The sequence below is a fragment of the Crocuta crocuta genome, unplaced genomic scaffold, assembly GCF_008692635.1.
Source record: "Crocuta crocuta isolate KB4526 unplaced genomic scaffold, BGI_CrCroc_1.0 scaffold138, whole genome shotgun sequence".
Lineage (NCBI taxonomy): Eukaryota > Metazoa > Chordata > Mammalia > Carnivora > Hyaenidae > Crocuta > Crocuta crocuta.
The window spans coordinates 6,229,577-6,248,344 of record NW_027532585.1 but is presented as its reverse complement, the minus strand read 5'-3'; the positions used below and the strand labels follow the sequence as shown (position 1 = coordinate 6,248,344).

At 34.5% G+C, this 18,768-nt stretch overlaps 1 protein-coding gene across 1 annotated transcript in view; it reads left to right on the top strand.

Moving 5' to 3' along the window:
* ATRNL1 (attractin like 1) overlaps window positions 1–18,768 on the top strand; it is a 767,076-nt gene that overhangs the window by 220,753 nt on the left and 527,555 nt on the right. The window contains exon 20 of the mRNA XM_077779526.1: window positions 17,777–17,870. Coding sequence (XP_077635652.1) covers window positions 17,777–17,870 — 94 coding nt within the window. The remainder of the gene's footprint in view (window positions 1–17,776; window positions 17,871–18,768) is intronic.

Genomic DNA, 18,768 nt, shown 5'->3' with positions numbered 1-18,768 from the left:
GGCACTTGTTGGGATGAGCACTGGGTATCATATGTAAGTGATGAATCACTTTATTCTACTCCTGAAAGTACTATTACACTCCATGTTAACTAACTGGAAATTAAATAAAAGCTTGAAATAAACCAAAAAACTTTAAAATGTAGTTTATTATTAAAATTACTTTATTTCTCATTGATGTCCAGGAAGATCCTCTGATATGAGTTTACTCTAGGGCTGCCAGCTATTTCCTTCCTTCCTTGTTTCCTTTCATCTATGTATGCATATATGTGTGTGTGTGTGTGTGTGTGTGTGTGTATGTATGTATGTATCATCTCTCTATCATTTATCTATCATCTATCTATCAATCTTTGTAACTCTGGAAGTATATAATATTGTAAGGAGCTTGGGCTTGGAATGCTACTGCTTGGTTCCATATCCGGGAAATGCCACTGTCATCTTGGGTAATTATTTAACCTTTTATTGTCTAGTTTCCTCACTTAAAAATAGTGTGACTAATTTAATTTATTGTGAGGCTTAAAAGAGGTACTTTACATAAATAATAGGTGTTTCCAGCAAGTGTTAACTCTAGAATCCTATTCTTGCAATTATTACTATTATTTTTATTATTACAATTGATAACACCAGTAGGCTTAAGTATGTTAAGAAAAATGTATAATTCAGACTTTTGGAACAGTATTATTTTTGTCATATTATTTCCGATCTGACTCACAAATTTTAGTAAACGAAAATAAGTGAATAGAGTGGCTCAGTATACTCCAATGGCTCAACACTCAATCAGTCCTGAATTTACATATAGTTATTGAGTACTTAACTATATGCAACACACTGTTAGGACTTAAATTTCTATACATTATGTGGGTGCTATAATAGTGTTATGAAGAGTTTGAATGATAGAGGGAGAAAGAGATTAATTCTGTCATAATGACCTGAGTAGGCACTTTGGAGCTGAGTTCAATTTATAAGTTTCAGTGTAAGATGTTTTATCATTAGTTGCATGCTTTTCATTATACCTTGTTCTAAATGTAAGGCAATTAAACTATAATGTCGTCAATCCCTAAAATGTTTTAAAATTTTATGTGTACTTATTTTGATTATTCATAAAAAGGTATAGTGTAAGAAGAAAAATTCCTCTTCAAATCATAAAATATAGACTTTTAAAAGATTGTAGTTATGTATGACCAAGTTTTCTTCCTCTAGGTTTTACTGTTTTTGGTTAGTTTATTGCAAGATGTTTAATGGATTGAGTTGGTATTATCAATTGGATTTTTTTTCTTTATCATTTCATTCATAATTGGTTTCAGTAAAGCCTAATTTTATATTTATTAATGTCTTTTAGTTCATTTTGTTGTTTTTTTCCTAGGCTTTTGAATAATATACACTCCTAATTTATTATTTTTTCTACATATGTTTTTACTTTTAATGTGATAAAGAAACTCTTATTTTTCAGGTTGGGGAAATAAAGAGTTCTTTCAACATAGCGACAGTGCTATTTTTACCTTTCTTTCTTATGAATACAACATATGTTTTCCTTTGTGGTAGATTGTGGATATCTACTCATAGCTGACTCTTTCTTTTTTAATGTTTTTTATTTTTTATTTTTTTATTTTTTGAGAGAGACAGAGACAGTTCGAGCAGGTGAGGGACAGAAAGAGTGAGGGAGACAGAGAAGCTGAAGCAGGCTTCAGGCTCTGAGCTGTCAGCACATGAACTGTGAGATCATGATCTGAGCCGAATTTGGATGTTTAACTGACTGAGCCACCCAAGTGCCCCTGCCCTAAGCTGACTCTTACAGAAATATCTAATATTTNTGATGGGAGATTTTTTCATTTCAAACCCTTGTCACATCCTACAGGTGTTTATAGGAGCTGAAAGCTTATAACCAAATGAACTTGAGCATTCCTTGAAATAAATATAACAAGTTTAATTCTCTCAAACTGGGAGCATTGACCTGAATAATCTAAAACTATAGATAAATGAAAATCATTTGACATGTAACTTTTATTTCTGTTAATTATTTTGACACAAAAAGTCAAAACTTTGTATTTTCTTAGTATACATGATTATATAGGTCAAACTGAGACTTAAATATCTCAGAGAGAGGTTATTAAATGAATAATGAAATAATTAGGTATAGATATTTAGTATGTTATAGGTGTGAGGTTATACTATGATTAAATATCTTCTTCAGTGGGGCATCTGGGTGGCTCAGTCAGTTGGCCATCCAACTTTGGCTCAGGTCATGGTCTCATGGTTTGTGAGTTCAAGACCTGCATTGAGCTCTGTGCTGACAGCTCGGAGCCTGGAGCCTGCTTCGGATTCTCTGTCTCCCTCTCTCTCTGCTCCTTCCTCACTCACACTCTGTCTTTCTCTGTCTCAAAAATCAATAAATGCTAAAAAGTTATTTTTTAAAATATTTTCTTCAGAATAACATTTTTAAGATAACTTTAAACACATTAAGAAAATCAAGAAAGGCTTTTTAAATTATGCAGAGCTACCTGTTTAAATTGAATAATATGAAAGAACCTTTATTTTGTAGCTTCTATAATATTTTATCTAGTTTGTCTTTTTTCTGTACTAATTATTTGGAAATGTTTTGTTTTTCTGGTCAAAGTGTTCCTCTAACTTCAGATACTCATAACTCTAAGCTTTTTTAAAAAAATCTACTCCATCATTTTGAGCTCTTTTTATCCCTTTTATCATCATGAAAGGAATCAAATGGGCAAGAACTGAGACTGAAAAGTAGTTGGACCTGAGATTAAGTCAGTTATTTCAGAATGGCCTTGATTGTGAGTTAGTAGAAGTGCAGCTTACTACTTCCTTCTGTAGATGCTTTTTCTTTATTTACTTGTGAGGGAGGGAGAGAGAGAGAGAAAGAGACAGAGAGAGAGACAGAGACAGAGAACATACATCTGTGTGTGTTCATGCACACACAGGTGGAGGGCGGAGGAATGGCAGAGCGAAAGGGAGAGAGAGAATCTGTGCTAACAACCCAGAGGCTGACATGGAGCCGAATCTCATGAATCATGAGATCATGACCTGAGCCGAAGTCAGGAGTCAGAGGTTGAACCAACTGAGCCTCCCAGGCACCCAAGATACCTTTTAAAATAGATATCTGTAGACTGAGCCTCATGAAGCTGCTGGAAACATAGTCTCTGAACTTTTCAGTGTTGGGAAACTTTGCTTATCTTATTTGTACCTTTATTAAACTTACCCCTTTTCCTCAAGATCTCCTCGCCTATTTTTTATTTGCACAAACTTCTACTTTCCACCTTATCTTAACTTAAACTTCATCTTCTTTCAACTACTGGCATTTGGTTAGTGTTATTTAAAGTTCTAGGCCTGATGATATAGAATATTTCCATCTCTAGTTACATGTTTTTGGCAATGAAGTGTCACTTGCATGCTTTCTTTTCATTAATACATTCACTAATATATCTCTTGGAATTTTAAAAGCTACTTAATGATTTTAAATTTGCAAGTACAATACTTATTTATTTGGGACTATGTAGAAGCCGTTGTTTTATTTTAAGTGAATATTTCTCTTTAATTACATGTGATGTGATCCTTAGCCCTCTTATCAAGTATGAGGTTTTGCATTGTGAGTATCTGGTACTATTTGGTTGTTTAAGAAGTGATGTTAGATATTAAAATTAATTTAACAATAAAAGTGGCTCTTCTACTAACATATAGATGTGAAGGAATTCTTACTTGCTTCAAATGACAGGCATAGGGTGAACACTAAAAGGTAAATTTAAAATGGAGCATATTCCTCATATTTGAAAACACCAAACATTTACTTAGTATACTCTAGAAAATTAGAGGTTACTCTAAGAAACTCTAAACATGTATTTGGTTTTATTCTGATTTTTATGGATTTTTCTAAAAGCAGAATTAAGCTAAATGCCAATTTGGATACATACTTTTTCACTGCTCAGATAATGCACAAAAACTAATTAGTGATGGCGGACAAGTTAATTATACATTAGAAATGCCTAGAGCAGGTGTGAAAGCATCAGCATAAATATTTCTGTAAGTATTTCATAAACATAATAAATCCTTCTTAATATATTATTAACAGAAAACACCTTTTCTCTCAAAGTTCCATTTTTATATACCATAGAATATGAATACACATATTTGCTTTTCTCTTAATTGTGAATAATTTTATCTATACATTTTACCTTGCTTTTTCTCTATGGGCTCATCTACTGATTTTATAAGAAGAATAATCCATATTTTTAGGATTTAAAGAAGTATATAAATGTTTGTGTATTTATTTTAATAAGCAATTTTAACTTGTTTTTTGACTTCTGTTAAATATTTCTGGATAACACTACTGTTCATATTAATTTATTTAAAAAACTGTATTCAGAGACTTTGTTATTTAAAAATATTCTCCCTTCATCCCCATCTTAGTTATTGATAATACTTACCAGTTAAGCCCACATGATATCTCTCCTCTTCTTTTGCTGGATGTTACAAGTTACCTGAAATGGAATAGCTTTTTATTAAATGTTTGTTGAATGGAAAATGAATGAATGAATACCCTCTCTACAATTTCTATACCCTCCATACAATGTCTCCCCTGTAATCCACCTTTATATTTCCTTTATAGGAAGGGAAGCAAAGATACAATTTTCTTCCTAAGAACACTCAATAATTCTATTACCATACCTTAAGTCTTGCATTGCATCCAAAGTGAGAAATTAATTAAAAACTATTTAATAAGACTTACAATGTCTTTTTTGCTCTGCCCTAAAATAATTTTTTTTGTTTTACAGTCATCTTGTTTCTCATATCTCACATCTTTACTTCTCATTTTCTGTGTGTACACATTTTAGTTAATGACACTAACAGTTTCTTTGTCAGTTAAGCTCCAAACATTACATTAAAAATATATTATAGTTAATATAATAAATTAAAAAAATTATAATGTGTAGTGTATATTTATAGATATATAATAATATGCTATAGTATATGTAACTAATAGTTACTAGTAGTTTGTTTATGCCAGAAACATTAGGCAGGGCCTTCCAGGCAAGAGAGATGCAACAGTGTGCAGAGTTTGGTTTTTGACAGCATCCACTGGTTAAGTGGGATTGTTTTACCTGTTGTTCACTATACTTCACTCCTGGTTCATCCTGGCAACATTAAACCCAGACTTCGAACCCAGCTTACCTTCCCATGGAGCCTCAATGCTGATGCTATCTGCTCATCTCTAACACCGATTTTCTCTGGACCTGCTTTCAGAACAGGCTTCTAAAGAAACAAGCCAAAGTACACATGGTGGAGAGTCCCAAATACTATTGTGAGTAGGGAAATAAAATAACCAAAGTCTAAACAAGAGAGACCAAGAGACACCATTAAAAGAACACTTCCTGAATGGACAAGCAATGGACAGTCAATGAGCCTCCTTTAATATAGCAGAACTCGCAGGTGCAGAGTGCATAATAAAGCTAGTCAAAAGGACGAAACGGAAGAACTCTCCTTTAAAGAAATTCTAGGAAGAAATGACAGCTAAAGAACTGCTCAAAACATGTAAGCAACATAACAAGAATTTAGAACAATAGTCATAAAATTAATCGCTGGGCTTGAAAAAGGCATGGAAGACATCAGAGAGGCTATTGCTACAAAGACCATGGAGCTTAAAAATAGTTTTGATGAATTAAAAAATGCTATAAATGAAGTGCATAATAAAATGGAGGCATCCAGTGCACAGATTGAAGAGGCAGAGAGGAGAATAGGTGAATTAGAAGACACAATTGTAGAAGAAAGAGGAAGCCAAGAAAAAGAGAGATAAACTGATCCAGGAACACGAAAGGGGAGTTCAAGAACTGAGTAATACAGTCAAATGGAACAATATCCATATCATAGGAATTCCAGAAGAGGAAGAAAGAGAGAAAGGCGCTGAAGGAGTCCTTGAACAACTTATAGCTGAGAACTTCCCTAATCTGGGGAAGGAAACAGACATTGAAATCCAAGAGGAACAGAGAACTCCCCTCAAATGTAACTTGAATCAGTCTTCTGCACAACATATCATAGTGAAACTGGCAAAATATAAGGACAAAGACAGAATTATGAAAGCAGCTAGGGATAAAAGGGCGCTAACATACAAAGGGAGACCTATCAGAGTAGTTACAGACCTATCTACTGAAACTTGGCAGGCCAGAAAGGAATGGCAGGAAATCTTCAATGTAATGAACAGAAAAAAATATGCAGCCAAGAATCCTCTATCCAGCAAGCCTGTCATTCAGAATAGGAGAGATAAAAGTCTTCCCAAATAAACAAAATTGAAAGAATTCATAACCACTAAATCAGCCCTACAAGAAATCCTGAGGGGGACTCTATGAGAGAAATGTTGCAGGAAGCACAAGGTACCAGAGACACCACTACAAGCATGAATCCTACAAAGAACACAATGACTCTAAACCCATATTTTTCAATAATAACACTGAATGTAAATGGACTAAATGCTCCAATCAAAAGACATAGGGTAGCAGAATGGATAAAAAACCAAAATCCATCTAATTTGCTGTCTACAAGAGACTGATTTTAGACCTGAGGACACTTTCAGATTGAAAGAAGATGGAGAAATATCTATCATGCTACTGGAAGTCAAAAGAAAGCTGGAGTAACCATACTCATACCAGACAAACTTGACTTTAAAGTAAAGGCAGTAACAAGGGATGAAGAAAGACATTATATAATAATTACAAGGTCTATCCATCAGAAAGAGCTGACAATTATAAATGTCTATGCATTGAATATAGGAGCACCCAAATACATAAAACAAATAAGAAACAATCTTATGGATAAGAATTGGGGACTTTAATACTCCACTTTAATAGCAGGGGACTTTAATACTCTACTTCCAGCAATGGATAGATCAACTAGACAAAAAATCACTAGAGAAACAATGGATTTGAATGACACATTGGTCCAGATGGATTTGATAGATATATTTAGAACTCTACATCCTGAGGCTATGGAATTCACTTTCTTCTCAAGTGTGCATGGCACATACTCCAAGATAGATCACATACAGTGTCATAAAGCAGCCCTCAATAAGTATAAAAGAATCAAGATCATGCCATACACACTTTCAGATCACAATGCTTTGTAACTTGAAATCAATCACAGGAAAAAGTCTGGAAAACCTCCAAAAAGAATACCCTACTAAAGAACAAATGGGCCAGTCAGGCAATTAGAGAAGAAATTTAAAAATATATGGAAACAAATGAAAATGAAAATACAACAATCCATATTCTTTGGGATGTGGCAAAGGCAGTGCTAAGAGGACAGTACATTGCACCCAAGCCTATATCAAGAAATTAGAAAAAGCGCAGGTAGAAAATCTAACAGTGCACCTAAAGGAACTAGAATGAGAGCAACAAGAGCATCCCAAAACCAGTAGGAGAAGAGGAATAATAAAAATCAGGGCAGAGATAAACAATATAGAATCCAAAAAAAAAAACATTGAACAGATCAATGAAAACAAGATGTGGTTTTTTGAAAAAATAAACTTTATAAACCTCTAGCCAGGCTTATCAAAAGGAAAAGAGAGAGCACCCAAATAAACAATTCATGAATGAAAATGGATTTATTACAACCAATCCCTCAGAAATACAAGCAATTATCAGGGGATGCTATGAAAAATTATATGAACCTAACCAAAGATATAAGAGATCTGTATGATGAAAACTAGAAAACTTATGAAGGAAATTGAAGAAGACACAAAGAAATAGAAAACATTCTGTGCTCATGGATCAGAAGAAGAAATATTGTTAAAATGTCATTACTACCCAAAGCAATCTATGCATTCAATGCAATCCCAATCAACACTCTACCAGTATTCTTCTCAAAGCTAGAACAAACTATCCTAAAATTTATATGGAACCAGAAAAGACCCCAAATAGCCAAAGTAATATTGGAGAAGAAAACCAAAACGGGAGGCATCACCGTCCCAGACTTCAGCCTCTACTACAAAGCTGTCATCATCAAGACAGTATGGTATTGGCACAAAAACAGACACAGAGACCAATGGAATAGAATAGAGGACTCAGAATTGGAACCACAAATGCATGGCCAAGTAATCTTTGACAAAGCAGGAAAGAGTATCCAATGGAAAAAAGACAGCCTCTTTAGCAGATGGTGCTGGAAGAACTGAACAGCAACCTGGAGAAGAATGGAACTAGATCACTTTCTCACACCATACACAAAAATAAACTCAAAACGGATAAAGGACCTGAATGTGAGGCAGGAAACCATCGAAACCCTAGAGGAGAAAGCAGGAAACCACCTTGACCTCAACTGCAGCAATTTCTTACTTGACACATCCCCAAAGGCAAGGGAATCAAGAGCAAAAATGAACTATTGAGACCTCATCAAGATAAAAAGCTTCTGCACGGCAAGGGAAACAATCAATAATACTAATAGGCAACTGATGAAATGGGAAAAGATAGTTGCAAATGACGTATCAGATAAAGGGCTAGTGTCAAAAATCTATAAGGAACTCACCAGATTTCATATCCAAAAAAACAAATAATCCAGTGAAGAAATGGGCAGAAGACAGGAACAGACACTTCGCTAAAGAGGACATCCAGATGGCCAGCAGACACATGAAATGATGTGCAGCGCCCCTCATCATCAGGGAAATAGAGATCAAAACCGCACTGAGATACCACCTCATGCCAGTCAGAGTGGCTAAAATGAACAAATCGGGAGACTATAAATGCTGGCGAGGATGTGAAATGAGTACCCTCCTACACTGTTGGTGGGAATGTAAACTGGTTCAGCTCCTCTGGAAAACAGTATAGAGGTACCTCAAAAAATTAACAGTAGAATTCCCCTATGACCCATCAATAGTACTTCTAGGAATTTACCCAAGGGATACAGGAGTGCTGATGCATAGGGGCACATGGACCCCAATGTTCATAGCAGCACTCTCAACAATAGCCAAATCATGGAAACAGCCTAAGTGTCCATCAACTGATGAATGGATCAAGAAGATGTGGTTTATCTATACAATGGAATACTACATGGAAATGAGAAAGAATGAAGTCTGGCCATTTATAGCAATGTGGATGGAACTTGAGGGTGTTATGCTGAGCGAAATTGGTCAGGCAGAGAAGGCCAAATACCGTATGTTTTCATGTATAGGTGGATTAGGAGAAACTTAATGGAGGACCATGGAGGAGGAAATGGAGAAAAATAGTTGGGGAGAGGGAGGGAGGCAAACTATGAGAGACTCTTGAATGCTGAGAACAAACTGAGGGCTGATGGGGGTTGGGGAGAGGGGAAGGGGGGTGATGGGCATGGAGGAGGACACTTGTTGGGATGAGCACTGGGTGTTATATGGAAACCAATTTGACAATAATCTACGAAAGAAAAAAAACATTGCTAGGAACTTTGCCTAAATTTTTGCATTTCATTCTAGGCATTTTATAAGGTCTGTACTATTGTACCCATTTTACAGGTGAGTATACCAAAAATATAGGTCTAAGTACCATGTTAAAGGTTATGCCAGCAGGTGCTGGAACCAGAAATTAAATGTAAACTGCCTCATTTTTTTTTAGTCAATTCTGTGTACTCTTGTATCTTTTTGAATCTTAGGTGTAATCAGCGGCCAGGGTTTATCCATTTCAAAGCCGTAATATTGTCCAGTTGTGTCTGTATTTTAGCCTAGGCTATCTATAATAGTTTCCAAATAGATCAGCTTCTTTTTAAATTATTCTTTTCCTAATTATTTATTTATTTTTGCACGAGAGAGTGGGGGATGGTGCAGAGAGAAAGGGGGAGAGAGAATCATAAGCAGGATTCGTGCTGTCAGCCTTGAGCCCGATGCAGAGCTCAAACCCAGGACCTCTGAGATCATGACCTGGACTAAAATCAAGAGTTATATGTTTAACCGACTGAGCCACCCAGACACCTCTCTTTTAATTATTCTTTTATTTTTGTTGCCAGGACATTCATAGTATTGTACCTTTTTACCTCAGGTCCACTCGTTCATTGAAACTGAACTCTTTACTCATTTGAATTACCTTTACTTCCCTGGACATTGCTGTACCTCTGAACTCCCTAAGTCATTTTCCAGATCTCTCAGCTCAGGAAATTTCAGCCTGAAAACGGATTTTAATATTTCTCCTAACTTCAGGCAGCGCTGGTACCTCTATGCTGAAAGCCATCAGTGCTTTTGTAATTCATTGTTTACTTGTTTTCCTAAGTAGGATGCAGACTTGAGAAAAGTTTGTCTTATTTGTTTTTAATTTTTTATATTATATTTGTATCCTTGGTAGTACTGTGCTTGGTTTATCGTTAGCACTTTGGGATATTAGTGTTACTTGGAAAATATAATATTTGTCTTCTGTTTTGCTCAGTTGTACATAATCTATAAGGAAAATAATTCAAACTTCCTAGCTAGGTAACTTTCTGGTTTCAAGTAGTATTTTCATTAGAGCAGGAGGTAAAGAAAAAGAAAAAAGGCTTACTGTTATATGCAAGTTGATTTTTCTTTTAAAAGAAAGAAAGCTCTAGGGGTGCCTGGGTGCTCAGTCAGTTAAGCATCTGACTTTGGCTCAGGTCATGATCTCGCAGTCTGTGAGTCGAGCCCCGCTTCGGGCTCTGTGCTGACAGCTCAGAGCCTGGAGCCTGCTTTAGATTCTGTTTCTCCCTCTCCTTCTCTGCTCCTCCCCTGCTTGTGCTCGGTCTCACGCTCTCTCAAAAATAAAAATAAATTAAAAAAAAAAAGAAAGCCCTTTTGTTTTTCAGTAATATAGCTAACAGTGAAGCAATTATGGTTTCCACATGTATGTTTTATTTTTCTGGGAATGAAGATTGTTTTTAGTAATTATAGATGGTGTTTTATTCTTTACTCATAACTTACTGAGCAATAAGCCAATATTTTGTATGTAAGTTTTTTGTTAAGTACTGATAAAAGAAATTATATAAAGTTTAGATAAGGAGGAAAGTGCAATTTATATTATTTTCTTCAATTTCTAGTTTTTCTTTAAAAGCTAAATAGAATCTCTGTGTTTTACTTTTCAACCTTACCAACTACATTTCTCCTCATTGATGTATTAATTTTCAGGTGATTTTAACAGAATGTATTGTCCTATAAATGTTAGCAGCTGACTTCCAAATATTATCTATTCACTTTACCTATAATTTGTATTTTACAAGTATATTTTGTATATTCTTCCCTCTGTCAACAGCTCGTTCTTTCAAGTTCAGTGAGAGAAAGCATTTGGGTATATTATTGGTAATACAAAGAATTTGGGCAATTATTCACATAGGAAGATTTTTTTTTTCTTGAAATGGTAAGGCCTACTGTTTCCTTGAGGAATGAAACTGTTTATTTCACATATTGCTAATAGCATCCCTTCTCAAAATGGAAAAAAAAATTAATAACTTGTAGGGAAACAAGAACACCTCGAAGTTATTAGACATAATGTTGTTGTTTACTTACTACTCTAAAACATAAGCCTGTATTTTATTTTTTTGGGGGGGGTGTATAAATGTTGAATCTTTTCAAAATTGAAGAAGTCTTTTTAACCTTCCTTGTTTTGACATCATTAAATACAAACGTTGTGAGTACGTACACAGTCTCCTCTCTCTCTTGGTGTCTCAGGTATTCATTGCAACTTAATGGGCCTTTTTCCCTTAAATATGTTAGTGATATTTTCTAAAAACTAGGAATTCTCTTAATTACATTATGGTTACAGAAATCAGTAAATAAACATTGATGCATATTGTCATTAAATATAGACCTTATTTGGATATCACCAATTGTCCCTGCATTGTTCTTTAGAGAAAAAGAAAATCCAGTCTTACTGGTTGCATTCGTTTATATGTCTTTTTATACTTCTTGAACCTGGGACAGTTCTTGTGCCTTTCTTTTTATTTAGTAGCATTGACATAGTTTAGTAATATGGCCTATTAGTGTGTGTGTGTAGAGAATGTGCTACAGTATGGCTTTGTTTGACATGTCTTCATGATTATAATCTGATTACACACTTCGGGCAGGAATACCACTGAAGTTACGCTAACTTCTTCTCACTATATCATGAGCCACATGCTATCATCATTCCATTAATGGTAATGTGTAGTATAAACATTTGGATAAAGTGATGTCTGCTAGATTTCTTCACTTAAAGTTACTGTTTTATCCTGTAATGAAAAAAATATGTTTTAGGAGATATTTTGAGATTCTGTGAGTATTGTGTTAGTTCTTAAACTTTCACCTACTAGTTTTATGATTTTTACTAAATGATTTTCTAATTCATCAACTTTCTTTTTTTATTATTATTTTTTAATGTTTTCTTTCTGAGAGAGAGAGAGAGAGAGGGAGGGAGAGAGAATGAGAGACAACATGAGCAGGGGAGGGTCAGAGAGAAAGGGAGACATAGAATCCGAAGCAGGCTTCAGGCTCTGAGTTAGTTGTCAGCACAGAACCTGACGTGGGGCTCAAACCCATGAACCACGAGATCATGACCTGAGCCAAAGTCAGACGCTTAACCGACTGAGCCACCCAGGCGCCGTTCATCAACTTTTTATACTGATTAGTTGGCTTGGTTTTACAATGAAAAGCTTTCTCTAGTTTGTCTCTGTATCTTATGTATGTATGTATGTGTGATATATCTTTTTATATCATTATCTATCTGTTTTACATATATCTATCAATGTATACTTTATCATTCTTTGAACATTTTATTGTATTTTAGGCACTGTCTTGTAATATTCCTGCCCTGACTGGAAGCTGGCATTTCTTAAGCTGCCCTGGTTCCATTAGTGACCTCTTTGCTATAAAGACATCTTTATTTTTGGATCATCTCAACAGAAAGAACTGGAGAATAAGCATGTACATACATGCTTATGTGTGTGTCTGCTCATAGACACACATATGTTTTTATACATAACTAAACACACTGGTACACGTTTTTTACCTTTCCCTATATTTTATATTAAAACCCATGAGTTTACACTAATACCTAATTTTTTGTCCCTTACCACAGAATTCATTCTATTCTTCCTAGTTTCCAAAATTTTAATCTAACTTTTATTATCCACCACATATATTTTTTAAATTTCTTCTGTCTTAGAATGTGTAGAAGGTTTCCAGAATTGCTAACCCATACCTCTGTGAAAAGGAAGAATACTAATTAGAGGTTAGCATTTATTTATTTATTTATTTATTTATTTATTTATTCATTCATTCATTCATTCATTCATTCTTCAGTGTGAGGACATATAATCTCTAACTGTATTTAAAAAGTACTTGTGTTTGGGGCACCTGGGTGGCTCAGGCTATTGAGTGTCCAACTACAACTCAGGTTATAATATCATGATTTGTGGGTTTGAGCCCTGAACTGGCTCGCTACTGTCAGCATGGATGGAGCCTTGCTTCAGATCCTCTGTCCCTTCTCTCTCTGCCTCTTCTCTACACTTGCATGCTCTCTCTCTCAAAAACAAGTCAATGTTAAAAAAAAATACTTGTGTTCATCCCTTTGCCCTCCTTCAGTGTGGTGGTTAGTCATCTGAGTAAGGGTCATTCATTTATATCTGTGTTTAGTAAGCTTTAGGGCCACCTGGACCCCATCAGTATCACTGATGTTATTTTCTTTTTTGAGTATGTGAAATATGGACTTGGTCCCCGAAGTCAGGAATGTACAAAAAGTCATTTTCCTCCCACTGTTCCCCCCATTCTTTCCATAACATTCTTACTCATACCCTGTAAGCAACCTATCTCAAACCATTCTCTGGTTTATACTTCAAATTTTTATTAAATATGCAGAAACATGCATATTATCTTATTTTTTTACACAAAGGGTAACATTCTATTGTACTTTTTTTGTCATTTAATCATATTATTTGGAAATCATTCCGTGTTACCTATAGAGATCACCCTTATTGTTTTTATAGCTACGTAGGACTATATTTTGATAATATACTACAGTTTATTCAACTGTTCTCCTAACTCTGAATATTTAGGTAAATTCCTATAATTTCAGTAATGATAGTGGAAACTTTTGTGAGCAGAGATATTTCTGTACTATAAGAGGTGTTTCATCAGGATAAATACCTAGAAAGGAGCAGGCTAGGTTAAGAGATAAACTCATACCTAGTATTGCTAATAATGGCTATACCAGTCTGCATCCCACTGGCAGTGTATAAGAGTACCTATTTCCAGTAGCTGTGTGAACAAAATATATTTTTATACTTTTTAACTTTTGTCTGATAGGTGAAAATTAGTAAATCAGTGTAGTTTTAATTTTTAGTTCTCTTATCATGGGTCAAGTTAATCTTATCTTCATTTACTTAAGGGCCATTTTTATATTTTATGTGAATTGTCTCTGTATTTACTCAATTCTCTTGGGCTATTTTTAATTTTTCCCCCCACAATTTGACAAGAGTTCTTTGCTTATTAGGAATATTATCTGTTGTTGAACAATTTTCTCCAGGTTGGTGTCTGTTTTTTGACCTTGATTATGAAACTGAAATCCTTGCCATTTGCCTGAAGATTCCAGTTACTTAAGTTCTAGATTCATGTTTGCCATCTAACTATAGCTCTAGAGCAGTGTCTTACATTTAGTATATACTGGATCTAGGACTAACTAACTGAGTTTTACTACTTACTCTTGATTTAGGCAAGTGCAGATGTCAAGTGTCCTAACTAAAAGTAATCTCTGAAAGTTAGAAGGCCTATTTTTAATTATGAGATCTGTCTTGGGGTGCTTGGGTGGCTCAGTCGGTTACGTGTCTGACTTTGGCTCAGGTCGTGATCTCACGGTTGGTGAGTTCAAGCCCTGCGTCTGGCTCTGTGCTGACAGCTCGGACCCAGGAGCCTGCTTCAGACTCTGTGTCTCCCCTTTCTCTCTCTGCTCCTCCCTCACCAATGCATGTGTTCTCTCTCTCTCTCTCTCAAAAACAAACATACATTAAAAAAAGTAAAAACAATATGAGACCTTTCATTTTTCAGTAAAAAAAAATCATGCTGTCTCAACACCACGTACATGGTGAAGTTGCATTTTTAGTGAAAAAAATCAGATTACTAAGATAGTAATGGTATCAACATTTCACATTTATTTATATCAAAAAGAAACTGCTCTCTTCTGTTTTCCCTTTCACAGATAAGTTTGTTGTGAATAAAAATGTAAGCTTGAAGAATAGAATTTTAGGTCAGCTATTTGAACATTTGCCTTTGCTAGAATTCTTACTATTTTAAAATCTAATATATAGTATATCTACTAAATATCAAGTATAATGTGCTGGAAGTACACAAAAGATATTAAATGGGCATCATTTCCTCACCTTCAGAAATGATCACTATGCATTGTTAGTATAGTGGTGAGCATAGCTGCCTTCCAGAAATGACAACTATATGTATTCAACAGGTAGTAATGCTGTAGCCATGAAAGGGACTTAGACACATAAACTGACTTTGAAGCAAGTGCTGCCAATGACTACTGCTTTTTGGTTTCATGTTTCTAAGTATACTTTTCATGTACAACTTGTTTGAATAACCCATATCACATTTTTTCCCTATTCTTGTTGTTCATTTTTGCTTATAAGTTGATATTTCAGCTTTATACTCGAGAGGAACAGGAATAACATGTGACCACATAATGTCCCTCTAGTGTATGTCTAGGCTATAAAATCATCATAGTATAAAATTTGCCAAACAAAAGGCCACTGTATGATGATTTCATAGGTGCTTATTCAGCATAAAAAGATAACCTCAGATGCTGACAACAGAATAATTTCAACAGTGTCAAGAAGCATAAATCTTAAAAAATTGAATTTAGAATACATTTGTGCCATTTTAACTTGAAGTACAGAACCACAAGGGAATTCTCTCGAAATGAGCTTACATTAAAAGATATTTTAACACAATTTTTTTTGGTCTCAGGAATTATTAAAGCTACTATACAATGATAATTCTTTTAAGAAACTCTGCAAACATAACTGTTATCCAGTTCTGCCATAAAGGGTAAATAAAAGGTTTATCTGAGTTTGAAATATTAATGTACATCATTATTTTTAGTAAGGTTCTGAACATAAGACAATATGAACCTCTGCAAGTTAATATTAAGATATCATGGTATATTCATTTACTATTGATGAAGTTATGTGTAATCAGTATATCTTAGGGACCCGTTATTGCTTGTTGATAGTTTTCTTTATTCCTTTCAATCTACGCATTGTCATTCATATCTGTAATTCTCACATGTTGAGTTTCCATAGGTAATTCTACAAACTTAAGGGAAAATTATGCTGATTTATTTAAATATTCTTTAGCAGGAAAAAAATCACAATTTTCTGTGGAAATCTCTTATAGTGATAAAAAACCAAGTTCTTAGAAATCTACCTAGTACCAAAACTTATTTTATACATATGTGTAGGGGTGTGTGTATTTACTTTATGTTAATCATGAAAGCAGATAATTATAAACAATTAGCAAGTTGCTTAGTGTTCTAGAATATTTTATACTTTGATCAAAACCAGTGACTCCTTAACTGACTTAATATATGTGTATCTGAATCAGGAAAAGGCCACATTATTTCATTTTTATCAAGAGAGTGGTTTAACTAGCTGGAGGTGTGCAGCAACAGCGTAGTTCTCATTGAAGATTTTTGAAAGGGCTAGTGACATGGTTGGCTTTGTCTCTTTAGACTATATTTTAGGACTGGCAAATGTGTTGTAGCCTAGGTAGAAAGATCAGATATGGGATTGTACTGGAGTCAGTAAGGGCAGGTGAATGACAATACTTTACTACCAATTAGTGGCTATCACAATGGAAAGGAGGGATCAGATACAAGAGAGATTGTGCCTGCAGAAACTAGAACCAACCAACATCGATTGGATGTTGGACACAATTGCATGTGAAGTTTGTGTTCCAGATAGTGGGAATGCTACTCTTTCACAAGGAATGCAAAGTAAGATGAAATGAGTTCACCTGAACCAAATTGACTGTAACTATTATACCATGGAATGTTTCACTTAGTATTCTGGAATGCTAAAACAGAATGATCTGAGAAGCTTAGTAAGATGATTTGGGAACAATAAATACGCATGCTTTTTTGACATAATATATAACTATTTTTATTATATTGTTGGCAATGGTAATAGTAGTAGAAGTAATAGCTGCATTTTTTATGTATTTGACATGTGTTAGATATTCAAAAACACATGATCTCATTTAATTTTCACATCACTACTAAGAGCTAAGTATTTTTATATATTTAATTATTGTTTCAGTTTTTTATTACAATTCTAGTTAGTTAACATATAGTAGGATTTAGTGATTCGTGACTTAACATATAACACCCAGTTAAGAACTAAGTATTATTGTCGTTTTTTGCAGATGAAGCAACTAAAGCGTAGAGAAGTTAAATAAATTGCCCAAGGTCACATAGCTGGTAATTATAGATGTACATTTTAAAGCTAAGCTGTTTGACTCTAAAACTCTTGTACTCTTTGAAATTCATTTCATTGAATAGATGTAGCTAATCAGAAATGGAAAGGAACCCAAAGATGAATATAATAATACATGTACCCACACTAAACTTCAGGATGCCCCAAAGACCTTAAAGAGTTTCACAAAAGTTTTAAATAAGTCAATTTACTTCCCTTTAGTTAAAAATAGCTTACGTGGTAACCCTAATTTTTGGATGGCAAGGGGAAAATACACAGTATAAAAATAAGATAAAGATAATATCTGGAAATGTGATGCAAGTTTATGATGGAGAATACTAAGTGTCATTTTTGTTGTGACTTACAGCTTGTACCTGCAGTGGCCATGCCAACATTTGTCATATGCACACAGGAAAATGTTTCTGCACAACTAAAGGAATAAAAGGTGATCAGTGTCAATTGTAAGTAAAAATGAATTTTTTAGAACTTATGTGGATTGAATTTCTGCTGTAAACAAATTGTTTAGGTTTTCCTTTTAACTTCAGTATTATGCTAGTTAGGCAGCCAATATTTTTGTAAACTGCATTTAGTTATATTTTATCAATTCTCATAAAAAGTTAAGCCTTTTAAAATGGCAGTTTTGTGGAGTCTTTAAAATAGAACCCAGAGAATATGTTTGCCTTTGGTATCTTTCTTTTTTTAAATTGTTTTTTAATGTTTATTCATTTTCTAGAGACAGACTGTTAGTGGGGGAGGGGCAGAGAGCGAGGGAGACACAGGATCTGAAGCAGGCTCCATGCTCAGAGGTGTCAGCACAGAGCCTGACGTGGGACTTGAACTCATGGGCTGTGAGATCATGACCTGGGCTGAAGATGGACACTTAACTGACTGAGCCACCGACCTGTCCCTGTCTTTAGTATCTTTCTAGAAAAAGGAAATACTCTTAAATTTTTGGAAAACACATATATCAAATTTGCATTTTATTTTTATAATTTTCCTCCATATCTTACTAAATAAATTACTCCGATCAAATGTTTTTTGCCTTTCTTTTAAATCAGTCATTGTTAATTAAAATTGTAGTCATTTAAGCCTTTCAAGTGGTTCTTATACTTTTCTTCTTTTTCCATTTCACCTGAATTGGACCCACTCTTGTGACTCTGCTTTCAGGAGTTTTATGAATGACTTTTGTCTTTTTATAAGTTAGTTGTTAGTGCTTGTTTGGGCAGCACATATATTATACTTTAGTGTTATTCTCAAGATTTATTCTCCCCTTGCCCAAAATTAACCCTAAAGAGGAGTTGTTTGATGTTATTTAAAGATTGTTTTTTTCTTATTTACATGTAGCATATAGTATTGAAA